The sequence below is a fragment of the Oryctolagus cuniculus genome, chromosome 5 (assembly GCF_051225735.1).
Source record: "Oryctolagus cuniculus isolate XC-2025 breed Fujian yellow rabbit chromosome 5, ASM5122573v1, whole genome shotgun sequence".
Lineage (NCBI taxonomy): Eukaryota > Metazoa > Chordata > Mammalia > Lagomorpha > Leporidae > Oryctolagus > Oryctolagus cuniculus.
The window spans coordinates 69,366,945-69,389,221 of NC_142871.1; the positions used below are offsets into that span (position 1 = coordinate 69,366,945).

At 34.9% G+C, this 22,277-nt stretch overlaps 1 protein-coding gene across 7 annotated transcripts in view; it reads right to left on the reverse strand.

The window, feature by feature from the left end:
* Nucleotides 1–22,277, reverse strand: part of GRIK2 (glutamate ionotropic receptor kainate type subunit 2) — a 736,860-nt gene that overhangs the window by 150,161 nt on the left and 564,422 nt on the right. For all 7 annotated transcript variants that reach the window (XR_011388963.2, XM_017345301.4, XM_089332818.1 and 4 more), the window contains one exon: nucleotides 4,956–5,179. Coding sequence is in view for 6 of the 7 variants with exons in the window: in XM_017345301.4 (XP_017200790.1) it covers nucleotides 4,956–5,179 (224 nt within the window). In the remaining variant the exon portion in view is untranslated. The remainder of the gene's footprint in view (nucleotides 1–4,955; nucleotides 5,180–22,277) is intronic.

Consider the following 22,277-nt stretch of genomic DNA (forward strand, 5'->3'; position numbering starts at 1 on the left):
CTCAAACAAACCCACGAGTGGATTCTTGGGAGACTATTCTGTGTGGCCAGTAATATAATAAGCGCTCTCCAAATATTCCAAAAATTCTTCAAGTAATTCAATGCAAAGTCACACAAGAATCTTCTGTAGCCCTTCTCTTTTAACTTAGGAAACACAGATGTTATGTGTTTAACACATGAATATTCTTTGATTTGCTATGCTAGCTAAGATGGCCCAGGTTAGTCAACATTGTTTAACTACCCTTATCCTTTTTTCTATATTTGACCACATTCATTTGTTTAAATAGCCTAACAAAATTTTGTGGAATAGTACTCTCACTGCAAAATAAAACATAGTATTACATTTCTTCTCAGAGTTTATTTATTTTTAATTTAAAAAAAATCAATGTGGGAGTAAAACATGCAGTATTCTTTTAGGCTTACGGAATAATTATTAATATTTCATCAATCCTGTTGGAAGGGAAAATGTGTATACCACTGTTCCCTTCTTTTAGGCTTGGTCCTCTGTAGTTCATCTCTGTACATCAAAAATTTAGATCAACATGGTGAGTTTCAAAATAGTTCTTGTTCTCTTGGAATTATCTATGTTCAAAATTCACAAATGTTCAAATATGTATGTGACTTTAAATGTACTCATTTTATAAACAATATCTGTATCAATATCCTCAATTACTTAGTAAAGGAAATATTTGAAGCAAGGTGAAAAATATCTCTTTTTATCAGTAAAAAAGGTGGATACCCTAACCAGGCTTTTTACATGACTAACTGCCATTTCTACAGTAATATTTCTAGTTCAAAGAAAAAGGAGAAGGAAGAGAGGGAAAAATATTTAAGGACAAATACAACTAAGTGTAGGCCTATCATGGGCAAGACTTCTTCCTACACTTCTGCCAACCATAAGCAATAGTTAAAATATGTGGAATAAGGACATTTTATGTCTAGAATTCCTGGCTCATCTATAATATTCTTAGAGGAGTTCTCAGTTAAATCAGATAAGCATGCTGATTATGTCATTATGCTATAAATAATTATGCAATTGTTTGCAAAAAATGTAATATAAAACCATAGCAAGGCAAAAAACAGACACCATTTATTCCTTAATATTCATTAAATACATTTGAAGAATGTGTTAAATAGTCTTAATTGTGTATTTTATAAATAAAGGTGAGGGGAAATTTTTTAAATTATTGGCAAAATAATCTATTTATAAGTTATTTTTAAAGACATGAATTCTAATAATGATTATTATTTCCTAATTTGTTATGAGTAATAATATTAAGACTATAGACAGAACCTATTAAAAAAGCTTTAAATCTAGTATTCTAAGGATAACAAATCATCTAATGTCATATTTCCTTTATAATTGTACGCTTCTCTACATTGAAAAAATGTATTGTCAATGTTTAGAAAAATATTTAAAATACACTGCATCTATAAATAATACATGAGTGCTATCAAATATTTCTATTAGTTTATTCAAAGACAATATATATGTACTCTGAGATATATGGAAATTTTTGTGAGTTTTATAATGGATATATCCAGTTGTCTTTGTTCTTGGATTCAAGCACAATTCTTAATTCATTATATGTAGACAATAGAAATTTACTGAACAAATTAATGAACCGATGATAAATGAATTATTTTTGATATTTTGTGGAACTGGAATTAGTGCTTATTAGGGACTCAACAAATATTTGACTTACTGAGTAAGTGATTAATGAAGCAATTAAATTTATGTGGAAACATAAAAAAATGAACATGCAGTTTTGTAGATATAAGATTTTGTAGATATTAGATATACAAGATTAATTGTTTCAATAATGGGAACAATATGAGATTAATACCAAAACAAAAGTAAATATAATAGCAGTTAAATATTTTAGTATTTTACTTATCATATTATAATTTTGAATTAAATTGCTATCATTCTTTTTAGGTATTATATAAACTAAAATTAAATATGACCCAACATCAAATCATTAATAAATGTGAATTATGTAATTGAGGTGATGTTTTAGATATTTGTTTCTATGATTTTTAATTAAAAATTAAAATATCTAAAAACTTTTTAATATAATGCACATAAAGATAAAGAAAATACTATATTTTGACATCAACAACGATATAAATGATTTCATTAGTGATCTCTATATAACCTAGATGAAATTTTTGTTAATAAGTAAAATCAAAAATGATACATTGATTTTAAATTTCAAGAAATATTGTGATTCCATTTAAATTGGAAAGGCAATTAATTTCTACAAGTGAAACCTGGCTATTTTATCTGCATTTGTACCTTATGAACATCTTTCACTTAAAAGTTCAATATCAGGTAAGAATAGCTGGTAACCATATAACTTCATTTGATTTGGGAGTTTCAGTTTAAAATTTAAATTGATTATTCAAAAACTTTAAGTTTTGGTGTGTGTTTTTGTCCATAATTTGCAAATATTTTAAATAAAATTATTTTACTATTCAAAATTATACGAAGTATTATGTAAATAATGTGCAAAATATTTAGTTTATTAAGTATTACTTTACAAAGAGTGTCTAATAATATTTATTACTTACCATAGTTAATCTGACATTATTTATTATTTTATACATCTTTTATTTGCCAATAAATAAAATTTTAATTTTTTTGTATTTTAAGTACCTAATGATTTAAGTATATGAGATCATTTGCTCTCACAGTGCTGAAAAGGTTGAAACAGGATAATTTCCTAATTCATCAATTTAAAGACTAATGGCAAAATTTTAAAGTAACAATGCAAAATTTAAAGGCACTTGAAAATGGTAAATATCCTGACTTTGCTTGCTCAAATAAAATGATATTGATGTATTTATTTTGCATAAAATCATTACAGGTTGCCATAATTATATAGATATTATGTAAAAATTATACATCAAACTAAGAATTATGGACATATTTTGAAAAGTTAGATAAGGGCATTCCTGGACTTGCTAATGTACTTTTAAGCTGAGAAAGAAAACATCCAGTTTCTTTACATTATTTACTTTTGATTCTAGTTTCAGAGAATCTGAGCTTGGGAATTTAGTAAAATCTAAAATTCCTAATATAAAGTTGAGTCAACTAAACATTTAGTTTCTAAGATCTCTAGAAAACTATTTTTAGAATGACTTCAGTTTAATTGAGTCCACATTAATGCCTCATAACTATCTCACAAAGTCTAGGCTTTATTTATATTCTTGCTGGGAAATTTTCTTCATGTGATTAAGGAGAAAAAGGTATACGTGCTGATGCCAAGGAAGGCTTTTCCTACACTTTGTAGAATTTATTTTTCTATTTGGCCTTTGTTCTGACTGAAATGTGTGAACTCATTTATCAGAATATTTTGATATATAGGAGTGCATATATATGTTTATTTTTATATATAATCATAATTATATTGGCCTTATAATAGAATTAATTATTATAATTAATTGATCTTAATTGTCCCTACAATGGTGCCTCACATTTAAAAGACGGAATTAGTTTAAAAATGCTCAAAAACAAGAAGATGTTTTAGTTTTACAGAGTATGGAAAAAGTTGAAGGTAAAAATTAATCACATTCTAAATTCTCATTTTGAGGAGGAGAACCCTAAACTTCAAATAAAATTCTGATAGGCTGTACTAGATAGCATCAAATGCTGCATTGCTACCAGGTTTCAAAACATGTTTGCAGGCAAATGCAAATGATAAGAGTGCTAAGGATTCAAATCATAATATTTAATATATTAGAAAATTATACAGTTGTATAGTAATTACTTATAAATATATCAAAATAACTGTAAAAGATAGAAATATAAATGCATCAGAAATATTATGATAATCCAATCATTGATTTTATTTCCATAACTAAGTGAGCTAAACATCTGTTTTACTACTGGCAAAAATACATAAACTTATTAAAATAAATTTGTGGAGAGACAAATAGTCCTGGTAACAAATTTATGAAACGAACCTATGTCAAGCAGTCTCAAGAAAAGGCAAACTCTCAATTAACTTTGATTATAGAATGCAAAAACACATATATACACTATAAATGTGTTTATCATGAAAAAATATAGGTAGGATTCTAACTCATTTTGGTTTCTAAGCTATATTTTTGTTATATAATATTTAAAATTAAAAGAGTACAGTGAGTATGTGGCCTTCAATGTCATTACAGCAGCAATAAAGTATTGAGTCCTGAGGTATATTCCTTATCTCAGTTAAGGCAAAAGCAAACAAAATCATATTCAAATGACATATCAATTGAAAATTTAATAATGAGATAAAGACATGTCAAAATGCCTACAAATTTCTACATCTATGAATTACTATTAAGTAGCAAAATATTGATTCACCTGTATCAGGGATTTTAAAGGCCTTTATAAATATATAAAACTTTTTTTCAGTAAGGCATTTGACTTCAGATACTATAACTTGAAACATAATCCACATGTCAATGACAATATTACAATATTTGGGAGTGATATATTTATTTTGTGAAATATTTCTTGTTAAAATAATAGTAACTTTTAAAACTTAGAGTACATGTTTTAAGTTAATTTTGATTCCTTAAGAAAGTCTTCTTTGAAACTTTACTACTTTGTTTTTGTTACGACTAAATTAATAATTCATTTTAGCAAAACATGATATTTTGCTTTGGGTTCAGCAGAAATCTTCAGACTGAGGAAAATTATTTTTATCAATGCTTTAAGATACTGGATAAGAACAGTGTCCCATCACACTGATAGCTTACTGACACAACCAGCATGCTTTCTGCCCAAAGAAGGCAGCATAGTACATTTTAGTAAGTGGGCATGATTCTTAAAGCTCGTTATTCTCTAGCACGTAATGGGGAATAAAGAAAAGAAAAAGTAAAATTGATTGTGACTTTTGACAATTATTAGTTAGAAAAAGGAGTTAACAATTGCCAAAAAAATCACAAAAGTGAGCATGTTACCTGGCTATGACAAAGAGCACACAACTGACACCCAAGTAAGCCAGCAGAATATACATCCAGATATCAGGGGACAGAGGATTCAGGAAGGAGAAGACGCCTGGGTTTGTACCATTGGGCTTGCGGTACAAAATACTTATTCCAAGTGTCATAAAGGGCTTGGAAAAGTCGATGACCTTCTCTCGAACGTAGGTAATAGCCAGTGGAGCAACTGCAAGATCAGCTTTCTATAGAAACAAAAAAAGAAAAGAAAAGAAAAGAAAAATTGGTTCTAGGTCACAAGAAAGGAATGAACAGTAAACAAGTTAAATAAAGCAAAGACTTTACACTTGAGACTTATCCCAGTAGGGACCGTGTTAAAATTTAAAGCTTTCTTTACTCTGAAATGAAGCATGATTTGCTTTGCTACTCAGCAATTACTGCAGTTAAAGAAATTTAAAAACTACAATATAAAAGCTTTATAATCTACTGAAAATTTAGCACATTCATTTCTCAAAATTGCTTTTATTTTGAACTTTAAAACCATTTTTTTATTTCTATGTATTGTCATTGTATTGAAAGGCAGGCAGACTGACAGAAAGAGACATACCAGCAGACAGAGATAGTTTATCCTCAGGTTCACTCCTAAATACACACAACAGCCATGGATTGGCCAGGCTCAAGCAAAAGCCCAGAACTCCATCGGGTTTCTCAAGTGGGTGATAGGCCCTTACATATTTGAACCATCAGCTGCACCTTAGGGTGCACCTTAGTAGGAAGTGGATCAGAAGCAGAGTAGCTATGACTTGAACCATGCATTCCAATATGGAATGCAGGCATCCCAAACTGAGATTTTAACAGTTTCCCAAATCCATTTAATATTAACATAATTTTCTAAATACAATGATCAAATAGCAATAATAACGACATCAAATCAAATAGCTGGGAATCCAGAAAGGTTTTTCTGATTTTGAAATGAGAGTGAAGTTAACTGGTTTTGGTCTTCAAACAGTTAAAACATATTGAAAACCATCTTTTAATGTGATTCTGTTTACTACCCCTGAGTTTTGTTTCTCTCTCTCTAATTTGTTTTATATTATTTAATGAAAATCCTTGCAGCCTTGCCTAAATTGCATTAGGAAATGAGTTTTTCAATTTTCACATCATTGCTAATTTTCCACGGTAGCTTAAATATGTTAAATTACTAATGCTTTTCACTCATCATGATGTACCCATCTGTCAGGGATGAACTTACACTCTAATATGTTGTAAGAAATAATTACAATATTTTAAAATAACAAAGGCATCCATGATGAGACACTATATTACTACATTCTTTTTATTATTAATAAACATACACAGCTTTCAGAGAATAAATAAGGAATGCTCATTGGAGAAAGCAACAGAAAGGTTGATTAAAAAATGAAGTTAGCCTTGTACTGTCTCCTTTGTGTTAGATATTGTTGAGAGATTTAGAGAAAAAACTTCCCTAAGCTGCTAACTTTGGTGGCAAAATATTATTGTTTGTTGGCATACAATAATACGTAGAGAGTAGCTATTAATGGAGAAAAACAGCTCTAAAAAAACTAGAAAGGAAAAAGGTCTTTAGGGTTCTGGGAGAGTTGTCATCATACTTTCTATTCATAAATAAAGGAAATATCAATTTAAGAATAATAATTGCTAATATTCATAAATCATTTGCTGAGTAACAGATACACATAAAGTTGAAAACGTTACATGGATTAGCACATTTAGTACTTATACAATCCTTCCATTATTTTATTTTTCACGTAAGAAAACTCAAACCTTGAGAACTTCGAAAACATGTTGAGTTTTATGGACTAAGTTAGCACTGGAACAAGGATGTGAACTGAAAATTTTGGAAATCACACGTAGAGGTTCACTATGACAGGTATCTTAGAAATTGCTGATGGAATTTTTCACTCATTCATTCATTCATCCATTAATTCAAGGGTTTGTAGAGATTGACAGGGAAATGCAAAAAATAAGGCCAGTAATTGATAGACCTGATGTGGTGCAGAGGTCAGACAGAACACTTGCCACAAGAAGACAAATGGAAAGGAAATAAAAACAATTTGAAAAAGTAAATAACTTTGTTAGAGAAAATGATTATGTAAGAAGTATATAGACTGCTGGTAAAAAATGGACAGTATGATGAAATGATTTGCCGCTCTTTTGAGAGGACTGAATATAAAGTAGTTTACCCATGTACCATTGTATCCTAGTATCTTACTCTTCTTAGCACATGAAAAGCAATTTTTTCATGTATACATTACTTCATGCCAATATCTAAGGTGAATATACTTTCAAGGGTTAATTTATTATTACTAAAATTGACAGATAAAATTCTATGCATTTATCATGTACTTCTTGGTATTTTAAAGCATACATGTATTGTGGGATGACTAACTCCAACTAACAGACATGTACATTATCTCATAGTTGTAATTTCTGTGGTAGGAATACATTATATCTATTTTCTTCGTATGTGAAAATTAACAAGGTTGATTTCACAGAAGTAAATAATAGAATGGCAGTTACCAAGGATTGGCCTTTGGAAAACTTTTGGTCAAAGACACAAAACTTCACTTCATAGGATGAATAATTTCAACATATCTATTGAAAGACATGGTGGCTATAGTTAATAACAATATTTTTATTCTTGAAATATGGTAAGATTTTAAAATTCATTATATTTATCAATACAGTTAGGACATGATTCAAATAACATGTATTAAAAAAACCACCACAGGCCGGCGCCGTGGCTCAATAGGCTAATCCTCCACCTTGCGGCGCCGGCACACCGGGTTCTAGTCCCGGTCAGGGCGCCGGATTCTGTCCCGGTTGCCCCTCTTCCAGGCCAGCTCTCTGCTATGGCCAGGGAGTGCAGTGGAGGATGGCCCAGGTGCTTGGGCCCTGCACCCCATGGGAGACCAGGAAAAGCACCTGGATCCTGGCTCCTGCCATCGGATCAGCGCGGTGCACCGGCTGCAGCGGCGGCCATTGGAGGGTGAACCAACGGCAAAGGAAGACCTTTCTCTCTCTGTCTCTCTCTCTCACTGTCCACTCTGCCTGTCAAAAAAAAAAAAATAAATAAAAAATAAAAAAACCACCACAATATTATAAAGTTGTTATATAGGCACATATTTGTATTAATAGAGTTGACTAGATCATATCTAATTTCAAAATTTACTTAGCGTTGCCCCAGTAAAACTTCTACTACAAATACAGAAAAACAAAAAATGCAAATAGTAATACTTTCTTTTTTTAAACTTTCATTTAACAAATATAAATTTCCAAATTACAGCTTATGGATTACAGTGGCTTTTACACCCCCATAACATCCCTCCCACCCGCAACCCTCCCATCTCCTGCTCCCTCTCCCCTTCCATTCACATCAAGATTCATTTTCAATTCTTTATATACAAAAGATCAATTTAGCATATATCAAGTAAAGATTTCAACAGTTTGCACCCACACAGAAACACAAAGTGTAAAGTACTGTTTGAGTACTAGTTATAGCATAATTCACATTGTAAAACTCATTAAGGACAGAGATCCTACATAAGGAGTAAGTGCACAGTGACTCCTGTTGTTGAATTAACAAATTGACACTCTTGTTTATGGAGTCAGTAATCTCCCTAGGCTCTAGTCATGAGTTGCCAAGGCTATGGAAGTATTTTGAGTGCGACGACTCCGATCTTATTTAGACAAGGCCATAGTGTGTTTTTTTGTTTGTTTGTTTTGTTTTGTTTTGTTTTGACAGGCAGAGTGGACAGTGAGAGAGAGAGAGACAGAGAGAAAGGTCTTCCTTTGCCGATGGTTCACTCTCCAATGGCCGGCGCAGCCGGCACGCTGCGGCCGACACACCTGATCCGAAGGCAGGAGCCAGGTGCTTCTCCTGGCCTCCCATGCGGGTGTAGGGCCCAAGAACTTGGGCCATCCTCCACTACACTCCAAGGCCACAGCAGAGAGCTGGCCTGGAAGAGGGGCAGCCAGGACAGAATCCGGTGCCCCGACCGGGACTAGAACCCAGTGTGCCAGTGCCACAAGCAGAGGATTAGCCTATTGGACCGCAGTGCTGGCCGCCATAGTGTGTTAATTACAGAGTTCAACCAATTGGATTAAGTAGAACAAAAAAAAAAAAAATACTAAAAGGGATAAAGTATTAAGTTGTTTATCAACATATAATAATACTTTCAAGTATGAAAGAAATTTGTTATTTGAAGCAAAAGATTTAAGCAGATAGTTTTAAACATTTAATAGGAAAATGAATGGGCAAACAGACTGTTACAGCCATATAATGGAATAGCATTCACTTGGGTGACATATGTCATTCTGAGAAACCTCCATACAGTATGGTAATAATTATATGACAAACTGGAAAAGGTAAAATTTTAGAGAAAACAGTAAGATCGGTGATTGCCAATGGTTCAGGGGAAGAGAGGAAATGTTGAACGCGTACAGCACAAAACATTTTACGGTATTGTAGTGGTTGGCACATGGCATTAAATGTTAATAAAAGCTCATAAAATTGTACAATATGAAGAATAATTCCAAATGTAAACTGTGGACTTCAGCAAATAATAAATGTATTGGGTGGGGGTGGTGCTGTGGCATAATAGGCTAAGCTTCCTCCTGTGGCGCCAGAATCATATATGGGTGCTGGTTGGAGTCCCAGATGTTCCACTTCTGATCCAGCTCTCTGCTATGGCCTGGGAAAGCACTGGAAGATGTCCCAAGTCCTTGGGCCCCTGCACCCACGTGGGAAACCTGGAAGAAGCTCCTGGTTCCTGGCTTCAGATCAGTCCAGCTCCAGCTGTTGTGGCCATCTAGGGAGTGAACCAGTGGACAGAAGACCTCTCTCTCTGTCTCTCCCTCCCCCTCTCTCTCTGTAACTCTGCCTCTCAAATAAATAATTAAAAATCTTTAATAAATAAATAAATGTATCAGTGGTCATCCACCAATCATAACAAACACACTACAATAATGGAAGCTGCTGATAATGGGGAAAATTGTGTACAGGGAATAGGAGAGAAGTGAATATACAGAAACTCTACTTTCTATGGAAACTTTCTTTAAATCTAAAATTTCTCTAAAACATAAAATTTAATAATTTTTTAAAAATAAAATTTTTTACCATATCCTCAGTTTGTATGATTCAATGTGTTATCTTGATTAGTTAATTAGATTTCTGGTATTACTATTAATAGTAAACATAAGTATCAAATAGTAACATAAGTTATCAAACATCAATTGTCACAAGTAAATAGTATCAAACTGTGCACTAAATATATTTTAAAAATAAGACCTAAGGACCATCTTAGTTTTAAGCAGGAATATTTATACATCATAGCATGTTCTTTGAATAAGATCCAATGATCCAACTTAATTACAAGTATCCCAATAATACAATAATCTTGGAATATAATAAAAATATTGTGCTATCTTCCTGTCAAATAGCATGCCATTGAAGATGGAGAAATTGGAGGAAAATAGATAATCTGATGGTTAAATTCAATAATCTGTGAATATTATCTCTGTATAAACAGTTTACTTTAACAGAAATAAATCTGATAAATAATTTCTAATTCTAAGCAGTGACAAAATGATCTTGCATTAGAAAGTGACAGTGGACAAAAATTTGAAGGAAAACATCTGCTTTAGCAAATGAAGATGAATGCAAATTTTTGTAACTTAAATATTTAGTATAAAATAAAGTGGAAACTCATTTCTACCTGATTAGGACAGAGAAGCTTTTGTGAAACAATTAGTCTGTTATTTGTAGCCTGAACAGTAAGTCTTAAATTGGTAGAGTGTCAGCAGTAAGAAAAAGAAATTCACAATAATAGCTAGCATTAAATATGTTTGCTATGGACCAAAACTGTGCTACATATCTTGCTCTTGTCCCATTCATTAATCTTCACAACAATTCCAACTATTTATAGTGTGATTTCCTTTCAGAACAGTTAACTTGAAGCATGAGAATATAAGGAGAGTGTGGCTCCAAAGATTACTTAGCCGTACTCATTTCCTATAATTTCTCTACATAATCATTCAAAGACAGCATGCCAATTTCTACTGCTAGTCTGGTTTTGTACTTCCCTATCCAAAATGGTCTTTCCTTTGCTCCATTATTCATATTCCACAAGAAATATCAGCATTTATTTTTCTCCTGTGTAGCCGTCTCTGAATTCCTAAATGCATTAACTTTTGTAGTATTTTGTAGTATTTATAAACTGAGTCACAAAATTCAATGATATGTTATTTTGTGTTATGTTATTTCTGATTATTTCACATGTAGGTCAACCAAAATTATATGAGATTCTAGTGTACATATTATTGTAATTGCATTGTTTTCATTCCCAAAAGAGCAAAGCACATTAAAATTTGCAAGTATTCCTTCAATAACAGCACATAGCTCTTAATAAAGGGGATGGTAAAGTATCTTCACCTCCCACTAGTCCAGAAATTTCACACAGTTTCTTAAGCAGCAGCTATCTTACTAAATAAATAAATATGTATTAATTTAGTATTCCACCATCTATGTGAAACCCTTCCGAACTGTCTTACATATCCTTGTGATTATAATGAACTTAACATCCATAGAGTACTGGACAAAATCCGATATCAAGTAACTGCTTAGCAAATGTAACCCTAATACAGTTTCAATTTAATGAAATAAAATTTTCAGAGAAAATTAAAGAACACAATTAGAATTTTACAATTAAACTTTTTTTGGCCTTACTCTAGACATAAGATTTATTTGTGTAGCATTATAATTAAAGTTAATGTACTATCTACAGAGAAAAGGGTAATTCTTTTTGTAGGATTATATAGCTAATAGCAACCCATTGATTAAGGTCTCACAAGATAATAATAAAAACTTCTAATTACCTAATACAACATTCTTAATTTCTAATTACCTAATACAAAAAAATGAAATAATGAAACATATCTTCATGAATGGCATAGTGACTCCAAATTTGATTATGATGTGAAACTCTAGCATTTTATGAAGCTTCAAAAATCAAAGGACAAAATTAACTTATTTTTAATACATGTTCAGCTCAGTGAAACATTTTATAAATACTTGTGAAATTTCTTATGATTTACCAATGGCAAAACAGGTTTTTTTTTTTTTTTGGACAGGCAGAGTTAGACAGTGAGAGAGAGAGACAGGGAGAAAGGTCTTCCTTCCTACCGAAGCCAGGAGCCAGGTGCTTCCTCCTGGTCTCCCATACGGGTGCAGGGCCCAAGCACTTGGGCCCTCCTCCACTGCACTCCTGGGCCACAGCAGAGAGCTGGACTGGAAGAGGAGCAACTGGAACAGAATCCGGCGCCCCAACCGGGACTAGAACCTGGGGTGCCGGCTCCACAGGCAGTGAGCCGCGGCACCTGCTGCAAAATAGTTGTAAGCATTGTTTTCTACTTATTGATCTTGAGTAAAACAAAGTAGTAAGTGCACTGAATAAACTGCATCATCAGAATCTGTCTTAGCTAAGACATTTTTAAAAAGCTAATTATGCGTATTAATTTGCAAGTGATACCACCTTTGCCTAAACTCTGAACAATGCATAATGGGAGCAGATACGTTGCCCATGTGTGCATTTGCAGGGAAACACAGCTCACTTTCTGTACACGTGGTGTGTCATCTCCATCACCATCTATTTCACACATCACCTGGACCCTTCCTATGGCCTCCAACTGATCCTATACTTTCAATCTGGCCCAAGTAGAATATACTCTCCATCCAAAGATTAGAAAGGCTTTTCTTAAATACATACCAGATCATCACTTCCTGGTTAGTATTCCACAGAGACTTCGGGCATACAGTGAATATAATCTAAAATTCACACTCTTTTTAAAAAAGATTTATTTATTTATTTGAAAGGTAGATTTACAGACAGAGAGAGGAAGAGATAGAGAGAAAGGACTTCCAACCACTGATTCATTCCCCAAATGTCCACAATGGCTGAAGCTGGGCCCATCCAAAGCCAGGAACGTGGAGCTTCTTCCAGGTCTCCCATGTGGGTGGGAACACAAGCACTTGGGCAATCTCCTACTGCTTTCCTGGGCCTTATCAGTGAGCCGGATTGGAAGAGGAGAAGCTGGGACTAGAACTGGTGCCTATATAGAATGCTGGTACTGCAGGCAGAGGCTTAGCTTACTAAGCACAGAGCCAGCCCCTGAAGTTCACACTCTGCATCTTTGCCTACAGAGCACTACAAAATATAGCCCCTAGCTACTCCACCAACATCAGTTCCAGGATTCTTCCAGTCCTTGTGTATACATAGTTGTATATTCCACAACTATGAATGCCTTGATGATCCTCAAACATGTTCACACTTTCTTTTTTCTGTGTGCTTCCTCTGCCTGGAAAGTCACCCATCATATATGTACGTGGGTTGTTGTCTCTTCATTCAAGTGTCTGTTTTTATGTTATGACTCAAGGATTCTTCCCTGACCACTCATTCTGTCACTCTTTACTTCCCTACCAGGTTTTCATTTTCTTCATAAGTGGTTCTGTATTAGTATAGTTTCTGTTGCCAAAAACACAACACCACAGGCTAGGTATGTTATAAAGAAAAGAGGCTTATTTTTGCTCACAGTTCAGGTCCAAAGTCAAGGGACCACATCTATCGGATGCTTCCTGCTGGAAGTATCTCGTAGTGGTGTCAAGTATCACAATGTGAAACACAGAAAGTGTGTTCATGTGTGTGTATCCTCCAGTATCTGTCTTTCTCCTTAACAATTTTTTATTTATATAAGGTGAACAAACTTTATTTATTTCATATACAGATTTAGGAGCAGAGGGTAGGGTGGGAATTATCTCCTTCTTCTTAAAAAGTCCCCAGGTCTCAGCCGTGGGGTTTCCACCCTAAAGACTTTATCTACTCCCAGTCAGATACCAGTCTTTACCTCTCCACACCATAGTCTGATTAAGTTTTCATTATTTAATGCCTTGCCAATGAGACTAAATTTCCACATGAGTTTTTGGAGGGACAAACCATATTTAACCTATAGTATTATGCTCCCTGAAATTCATGTTCTTCTCACGTGAAAAATACAGTAATTTCATTCATATAATTCTTAACTCATTCTAGCATTAATTAAAAAGCCCGAAGTATCATCTGAAATTCAAAACAAACTTATTTTAGCTTGAGGCTGTAAAGGTAAAGAAAGTTACACAAGTAGAAAGGACTGATGCAAAGCAAGACCAAATCCAGCAGGGCAGATAAAAAATCTCAAAGCTCTAAGTGTGGCATCTTGTGCATACTGTGGCAGTAAGTGTGTTTCCTGTAATAGGCTGGGCCTCAGCCACTTAGCTTTGCTGCTCACATCTTACTGCTCCATGGCTGGTGCCTGTGAAAAACAGGCATGGCATATTTCTCATGGCTCTGTCTTTCTGGGTTCATGCTGCAGATCCACTCCCACAGCAAGATGAGGCACCACCCCTTCAGGGAATCCCTTTGGGGCCCTAAGCCATTAGGAAAGTCTGTCTGGCCCCCTAGACTTTAACTCTTGGAGGAAGATACCATGACCTCTTGCACTCTGCATGCTGTAGAATCAGCACCATGTAGACACCAGTGTCTGCAATTTGCTCCCTTTGGAGTGGTGCTATGAGCTATACCTGGACCCACCTAAATCATGTCTCAGATCATTGTAGAGGAGTTTTCCAGAAAGCAGTGAGGAAAATCTCCAGCTGGCCCTAGGGGGTGAGACTGTGGAGAGCAACCTGGGCCCATTCCATGAAACTTGTGTCCTAAGCCTCTGGGCCTATTATGGGATTAGCAGCCTGGAAGATTCCTAAGATACCCTCCGGGCCATTTTCCCAATGTTTTTATGATTAGAATCTGCAGTAAGTGATTGATCAACTGTACTCTCATTTTGTTCTCCTGAAAACATTTCCTCACCAGGCTTCTCATCTTCACAATTTTTCACTCTGATTCCACTTATCCATGTTGATGACTAACAAGCAGTTGCTGGGCAGCACCCATACCTTATTCTTTTGTTCACTCCTTCCCTGGTCAGGCTAGGAATTGTTCAAATTTTTCTACTCTGCTTCCCTTTTAATTATACATTCTACCTTTAGGTCATGCTGTTTCTCAATAATACCATATTCAGTAACAAGTAACCAAGCAGCAGAAACTGAATGCTTTGTTGATTGGGTATTTCTTCTGTCAGATATTCCAGTTCATCACTTTTTAATTCATCCTTTTTAAAAGCTCTAGGGCATGGATGCAGTTCAGCCAAATTCTTTGCAATGGTGTGACAGGGTGGCTTCACTCCAAACGCCAATAGAATATTCCTCGTTTGCATCAGCATTCTGGTCGCAACCACTTACTGAATCTCTAAGACATTGTAGCTCTTCTCTAGTCTCCTTAATTCATGAGTCAACATCAGCATTTCCTGGAATTCTATGCATTTTCACTAATTATTCCAACCTCTGCCCATTACTCAGCTCCAAAGTCACTTCCACAGTTTCAGGTATTCATTATTAGCAGCAATCCGATTCTTGGTAGCAATTTTCTACCTTAGTTGATTTCCTGTTGCTAATGATATAATGGGTAAATTATAGAGAAAAGTGGTTTATTTTGGCTCATGGTTCCGAATCAAGGTCAAAGGGGCTCATCTGGTTAAGGTCTTCTTACAGGCAGAATTCTGAGGTCATGGTGAGAGACAAGGGAGTGTGTGCGTGTATGTATACCCTTTGGTCTCATCTCCTTTTTATAAAGCATCCATGTTCAAACATGAGGGTTCCATCTGATGACCTTATCTGATTCTGATCACCTCCCAAAGGCCCATCATAATCAGATCGAAGTTCCATTCTTCTCATACCTCACAATGAAGATTAAATTTCAACATGAGTTTTTGAAGAGGTCAAATCAAATTCAAAGGATACAAACTCATGAATGGAAATGATGTCATTTTTGAAACTTTTTCCACTAGAATGTGAAGTCCTTTTTTTTTCTTTGCAGACATGCCAAACAGGAGTCTTCCCACCTTTATTTCCTAACAAGCATCTGTACAATACAGAGATAGATCCTAGGTCAGTCCCTTTTGAGTAAAGATTTTCTCTGTTTTTGTCCCATTGTATGTTGCTAGCGCCTGGTACAATGTTTGACGTAGAATAGTCAGTAAACTACTATTTTTAAATGGATAAATGAATGAAAACACCGCAAATTCTACACTCAAAACCTTCCCCAAACATTATTACAGAAGAGAATATTCTTCGTTTGTTTTTTCATTAACTTTTTTCATAAACATTTTTAAAACATTGGCTATTATCTGTTTTTTTTTTTTTTTTTTTTTTTTTGTAAGAATCACGTCATAATAGAGACAGGGATATTTAGGAATAGCACCCTCATACCTCATCCTTTCCATCATACTCAAAACCTTAGTCCACTGTGTCTGTTCCATTGTCTACCTCTCTGGCAGCATGAAACAGAGATAATGGATCTCATGGTTAATCCTGATGTCATTTAAAAGGAAGAAGAATAAATAAAAGTAACCTGTGGGGTCGGTGTTTGATCTAGTGGTTGACGTATTCCTGAGCCATATCAGAGTGCCTGGGTTTGATTTGTGGCTCTGGCTCCTGATTCCAGCTTCCTTCCAGTGAAGACCTGGGAGACACATTAGTTGTGTCCCTACCATGAATTGAGCTTCTGGATTCTGGCTCCAGCCCTTGCACTGCCCTGGCCATAGTGGGCATTTGGGGAGGGAATTAGCAGATAGGAACTCTCTCTGTCCATTTGTCTCTCTCATATCTCCCTCTGTTTCTGATTCTTAATTTAAAATAAAAAAATGAAACTTCCTTAGCACAATTTCTATTTTCTACCAATACAAATAGTAGTAAATAACTTATAAAAATACATAATATTTCTGTGGAATTGGGTTGTACAGCAAATAAGGAAATTACCTCATGTTATTGTTAGTACTAAGTAGCATTCAAGAAAAAATGGTAAAATTAAATTTACATATATTTCAACTGTAAGAAAAAAAAAACTTCCATAAATTCACCTTACATACTGTATAAAACTTAATATCTATTTGTTTTTAGTTTGTAAAACATAAACATACATCTTAGAAATATATCTTTTGTTCTTTTATATCAGACCAATAGTCACCCTATAGTGCACAATGGAAAACAGGCAATTCAGTTATAAAGCATACAGAATTCTCTCCTACTTAGAGGGCGAGGGCCCAAATAGGAGCCATTATGAAAAATTACAAACAGTATTAGATTCAGCTGCTATTTTACCAGCTATTGCTTTATTAATGCTTAAATAAGTCTGCTGATAATTTTAAGGATATTGATGAAACCTAGCAAACTTGACATTAATGACAGAATGAATAATTTGCTTCTTAAGTTGTAAGAATTCAGAAGAATCATGGCTTCAGAATGTCCTTAGAGTTTAGCATTATTTATTTTTTGAGGGTAGGTTTGAGATTTTGTTTTTATTTGTTTTATTCCCCATCAAATCTGATTTAATTGTGCAATCTCAGTAATGTGATTCAAGTATATTAATATTCCTATACTAAAATTTTCACATTATCCTTCACTCATTACCACATTATTCTATGAAATTGAAATTCAAATGAATTGAAATTTCTATTTGTTAGTACTAGTTGAATTAGATTAGCAAAATAGAAAAACATATATCTAAAAGTTTTTTTCCACATTGGTAATTTCAAAAAAGCTAATCTTTTATTTCAAAATAATCTGATATCATGAATATCAATACTCAAAACAGTTGAGCATTTCTCTTATTCATGACCATAGCACTGAACTGAACAATGGTTTCTCTATCATTTTCTGTGCTCGATTTTGGGTATTATTGGTTACTTGATTTTTAAAAGAATTACCATCTTTCAAATCATACTTTAAGTATAAAAAAATTGTTCTACCAAAGACCATCACCAATATATGAAAGGTAGTTTATTATATTCTACAATTCCCATATTTAAACAAACATGAAAACCAAGAGAAAAAACACAGTTTTACTCAAATATATGATCATTATGTATTTATCCAGCAAGTACTTAAGGAGAAAGATATGATGATTGGCTCCTTTGAAACAAATCCATATGCAAACTCTCAAAACAGAAAATGTTTTAAATGATTAAAAATATTACTTGAGGGCTCACTAGGCTAAACCTCCGCCTTGCGGCGCCAGCACACCAGGTTCTAGTCCCGGTTGGGGTGCCGGATTCTGTTCTAGTTGCTCCTCTTCCAGGCCAGCTCTCTGCTGTGGCCAGGGAGTACAGTGGAGGATGGCCCAAGTGCTTGGGCCCTGCACCCCAAGGGAGACCAGGAGAAGCACCTGGCTCCTGCCATTGGATTAGCGCGGTGCGCCAGCCACAGCGCGCTGGCCGCGGCAGCCATTGGAGGGTGAACCAATGGCAAAGGAAGACCTTTCTCTCTGTCTCTCTCTCTCACTGTCCACTCTGCCTGTCAAAAATAAATAAATAAATAAAATACTACTTAAAAAACCTCAGACTATTTTCTGAAACCTTATATCTTTTATATAACTTTTTGTTACCAAGTTTGTGCTACTATATATTTCATATTTTTTTCTGTTAATCCCTTTTTAATTTCACATTTTGATGTCATAACAAGTGAATCAATAAACAACTACTAGTACTAAGATGGATGACTAGGAACAACAAGGAATCTTCTTAATGGAATCTTGAGTTTATAATTCTGCTCTAGTAAACCGTTCATCAGTGGATAATGATTAAGCACACTGAAATTTCAAAGTATACTTAAAGCAACAGGTAAATGATGATGGTTGTAAATACTCAATGCTATAAAATTTCTATGATCAGAATACTTTAAAACTGGACATTAACTTGTATTCCTTTATTTAGGGCATGTGTCAAAATAATAGATTACTTGACAAAAATGTTATCAATATTAAGCTCCTCACCTGTGGGCAGCCACAGGCAGTCACTCCCTTTGTTTACACTTAAACATATGAATGGAGACTTCCTTGGCACAGACAATTGGGCTAGGGAGATTCCAGGAAGAGGCAGGAAGAACCTAAACCTCTCACAAGAGATAATATAGATAATCAGTCACACCTGAAACCTGCATTTATCACCTAAGTGTTCTATTGTAACCTTAAAAGCCTTTTTGATATGGAAATCTTTTGTGCTCCTTCTTGTAAACAACTGGTCATGTTTAAATACTACTGGATTTGTTCAATAAATGAGCCTTGATCAGGACTTGTCTTGACTCCATTCTTTGCGTCCTTGTCCCCGCATTCCCACTCTTTGTTTCGGGAAGACCCAGTTCATTTTGCCACAGGCCGGCACACTCACCAGGTAAGGAGCAATATGTACTCATTCAAGTGTATATAACAGTCTCATTTCTCAGGTGCTAATAACATAGGGAAGATTAACATGAAAACAAATATTCAGAATTCTCAAATAAGTATATTGGTTGAAGTATGTATATTTATGCTACAATGTTATTGGCTTCCCTGATACTTGCTCTAATAAATCACTAAAAAATTAATTAATGCATAGAAATAGCATTAGTTTTGCAAACTCTGGAGTGAAAGCCAACTCAGAAAATACAATAGGGGCCAAGGCTGTGGCGAAGCAGGTAAAGCCACCACCTGCAGTGCTGGCATCCAGTATGGGCGCCAGTTCAAATCCCAGCTTCTCCACTTCCAATCCAGCTCTCTGCTGTGACCTTGGAAAGCAGCAGAAGATGGGCCAAGTCCTTAGGCCCCTGTACCTGCATGGGAGACCCAGAGGAAGCTCCTGGAATCTGGCTTTGGATAGGCCCAGCTCCAGCCATTGCAGCTAGCTGGAGGATGAACCATCACATGGAAGACTCTCTCTCTCTTTCTCTGCCTCTCCTCATGTGTAGCTCTTTCAAATAAATAAATAATTCTTGAAAAAAAAGAGAAAGAGAGAGAGAGAAAGAGAAAGAAAGAAAAAGAAAGAAAGAAAGGAAAGAAAGGAAGAAAGGAAGAGAGAAAGAGGTGTTGTAGGGGCCAGCATTGTGGCATAGCAGGTAAAGCCACTGTCTGCAAATCTGGCATCCCATACTTGAGCTGATTTGAGTCCCGGCTGCTCCACTTCTGATACAGCTCCCTGCTAATGACCTGGGAAAGCAGAAGACAGCTCAAGTGCTTGGGTCCTACCACTCATGTGGGAGACCCAGATGAAGCTCCTGGTTTCAGCCTGGCTGGAAGATCTCTCCCTCAGTCTCTCCCTCTATCTCGGTAGCTCTCAATTCCAAAATAAATGAAATTTTTTTTTTTAAAAAAGAAAGTATTGTATATTTACACAATTATAGGAAAGCTAGATGTGATAGTTGTGACTAATATTAGATGTCCATAGGGGAAATGAAGGAAGGGGTATATGGAAACTCATTGTTTTACTACCTCACAATCTTTAACTTGTAAATTTAAGGTTAATAATATGAAAAGGAAAAGTATAAAATATATTATAAATACATTTTACATTAATTAAAAAAATGAGTGAAATCTTCTCATTTGCAGCAAATGGATGAAATTGATAGACATTATGTTTAAAGAAATAAGCCAGATATAGAATAACAAATCCTGCATATTCTCCCTTACATGTTGAAGCTAAAAAAATATGAGTATAGACAAATAAATGCTAGAGGCTGAGAGGAGTAAGGAGTGAAAGAGAGAGGTTGGATAATGGGCATCAAACCACAGACAGTGGGAATAAGCTCCTACAGTTCAACAGCACAGTGGGGTGATTAGAGATCACAACAACTGATTTTATATTTTCTGAGCAAATAGAAGAGAGGATGCCCAAGACAGCATTCAACAGGACAGCACTGGGTGCCCCTGAAAATAAGCAAACCACTAAAGCATGAAATCAGTAAATAAATAAAGGATGGTTTTGCTTAGTTTTTAGCTTCTGAAATGCAGTCAATATATTTCATATTTTGAGGCAAGGGAAAAATAAGATTCCCTTTCATAAATATATTTTAACCTGAACAATTCAAATGGATTTTCTGTATCAATTATTAAATAATATATTGTGCAAAACGCTTGCTAATATATCTGAAAGAAACCAATTTTTATCTTTCTCATATGTTCAGATAGTTTTTAAAGGACTGAAGAAGAACAATAATCAGTAAGATTGTATTCTTGTAAAAATAAGTCTTGGAGCAAAGACAAACTTATCAAACTATTAATTATCCATGATTTCCAAAGGTAATTGCACTGCTTCACTGGTTTAAAAAGTTCATGTAAATATATCCCCTAGTAAAAATAAGATTCTAATTTTCTCAATTGTGCAATAATGTGACAGAATCTATCAATCAGTATTTATTGGTAGACTAGATAGGATGTCAATGGAAAGATATTTAAGCAGGAACCCTCCCAGAGCTTATACAAGATTACTTGAAGCAAAAAATTCTCAGAAGAGCTATTGAAACAACAGTTTATACGTGGCTGAGATCAAATGAGTAGCTAAAAGATTCATGGAATAGATGAGACAAACTATAAGCAAAAAAGAACAATATAACAGTAAATAAACATAGATTCTGAACTCACTAGTGACTCAAATTGTGTAATTTGTATATTTGGTTGCCCAAGACAAGAGTATATTTATATTTATTCTGTTAGTCTGTGGCTTTTCAAGGGGCAGACCAGATGTCCAGGCTATTGTCAAGAACCCAACAGTAGGGGCTACAGTTATGAGATAGGCCTTGAGTTTTGCTAATAATCAGAAAATTCACATCCAGTTTTAGTCTTACATGCCTGGCACTGATGCTAAATAATCACAGAATCCGAAAGGATACCACGATGTTTCAACATGGCAATGAACCAAGTGCAGGCATTTAAGAATCATTAGGAATCTAGGCCCTATTGAGTCAAGACCTTTCTTTTATGGTGTGGATTGAAAGAAAATTTCTTTTATTTTTTTAAGACTTATTCTTTATTTGTTTGAAAGGCAGAGTTATAGAGAGAGGAGAAGAGAATGACAGGGATCTTCCATCTTCTGGAACACTCCCCAAATGGCTGCAGCTAGGTCTGGGCCAGGCCAAAGCCAAGAGCCTGGAGCTCCTTCCAGGGCTTCAGGTGCAGGGGTACAAACACTTGGGCCATCTTCTGCTGCTTTCCCAGACACATTAGCAGGGAACTGGATCAGAAGTGCAACAGCCAGGTCTCCAGCCAGAGCCCATCTCACAGGCGGAGGTTGCCACAACGATAGTCCCGAGACAAAATTTCTTAGAAAAGGATAAATTCCACTTTTCATGTAAACCCAGTTGCCCGCTTGTGATCTTGAATACACTATTTCTATTTGAAGTAGTGAAATTTCACT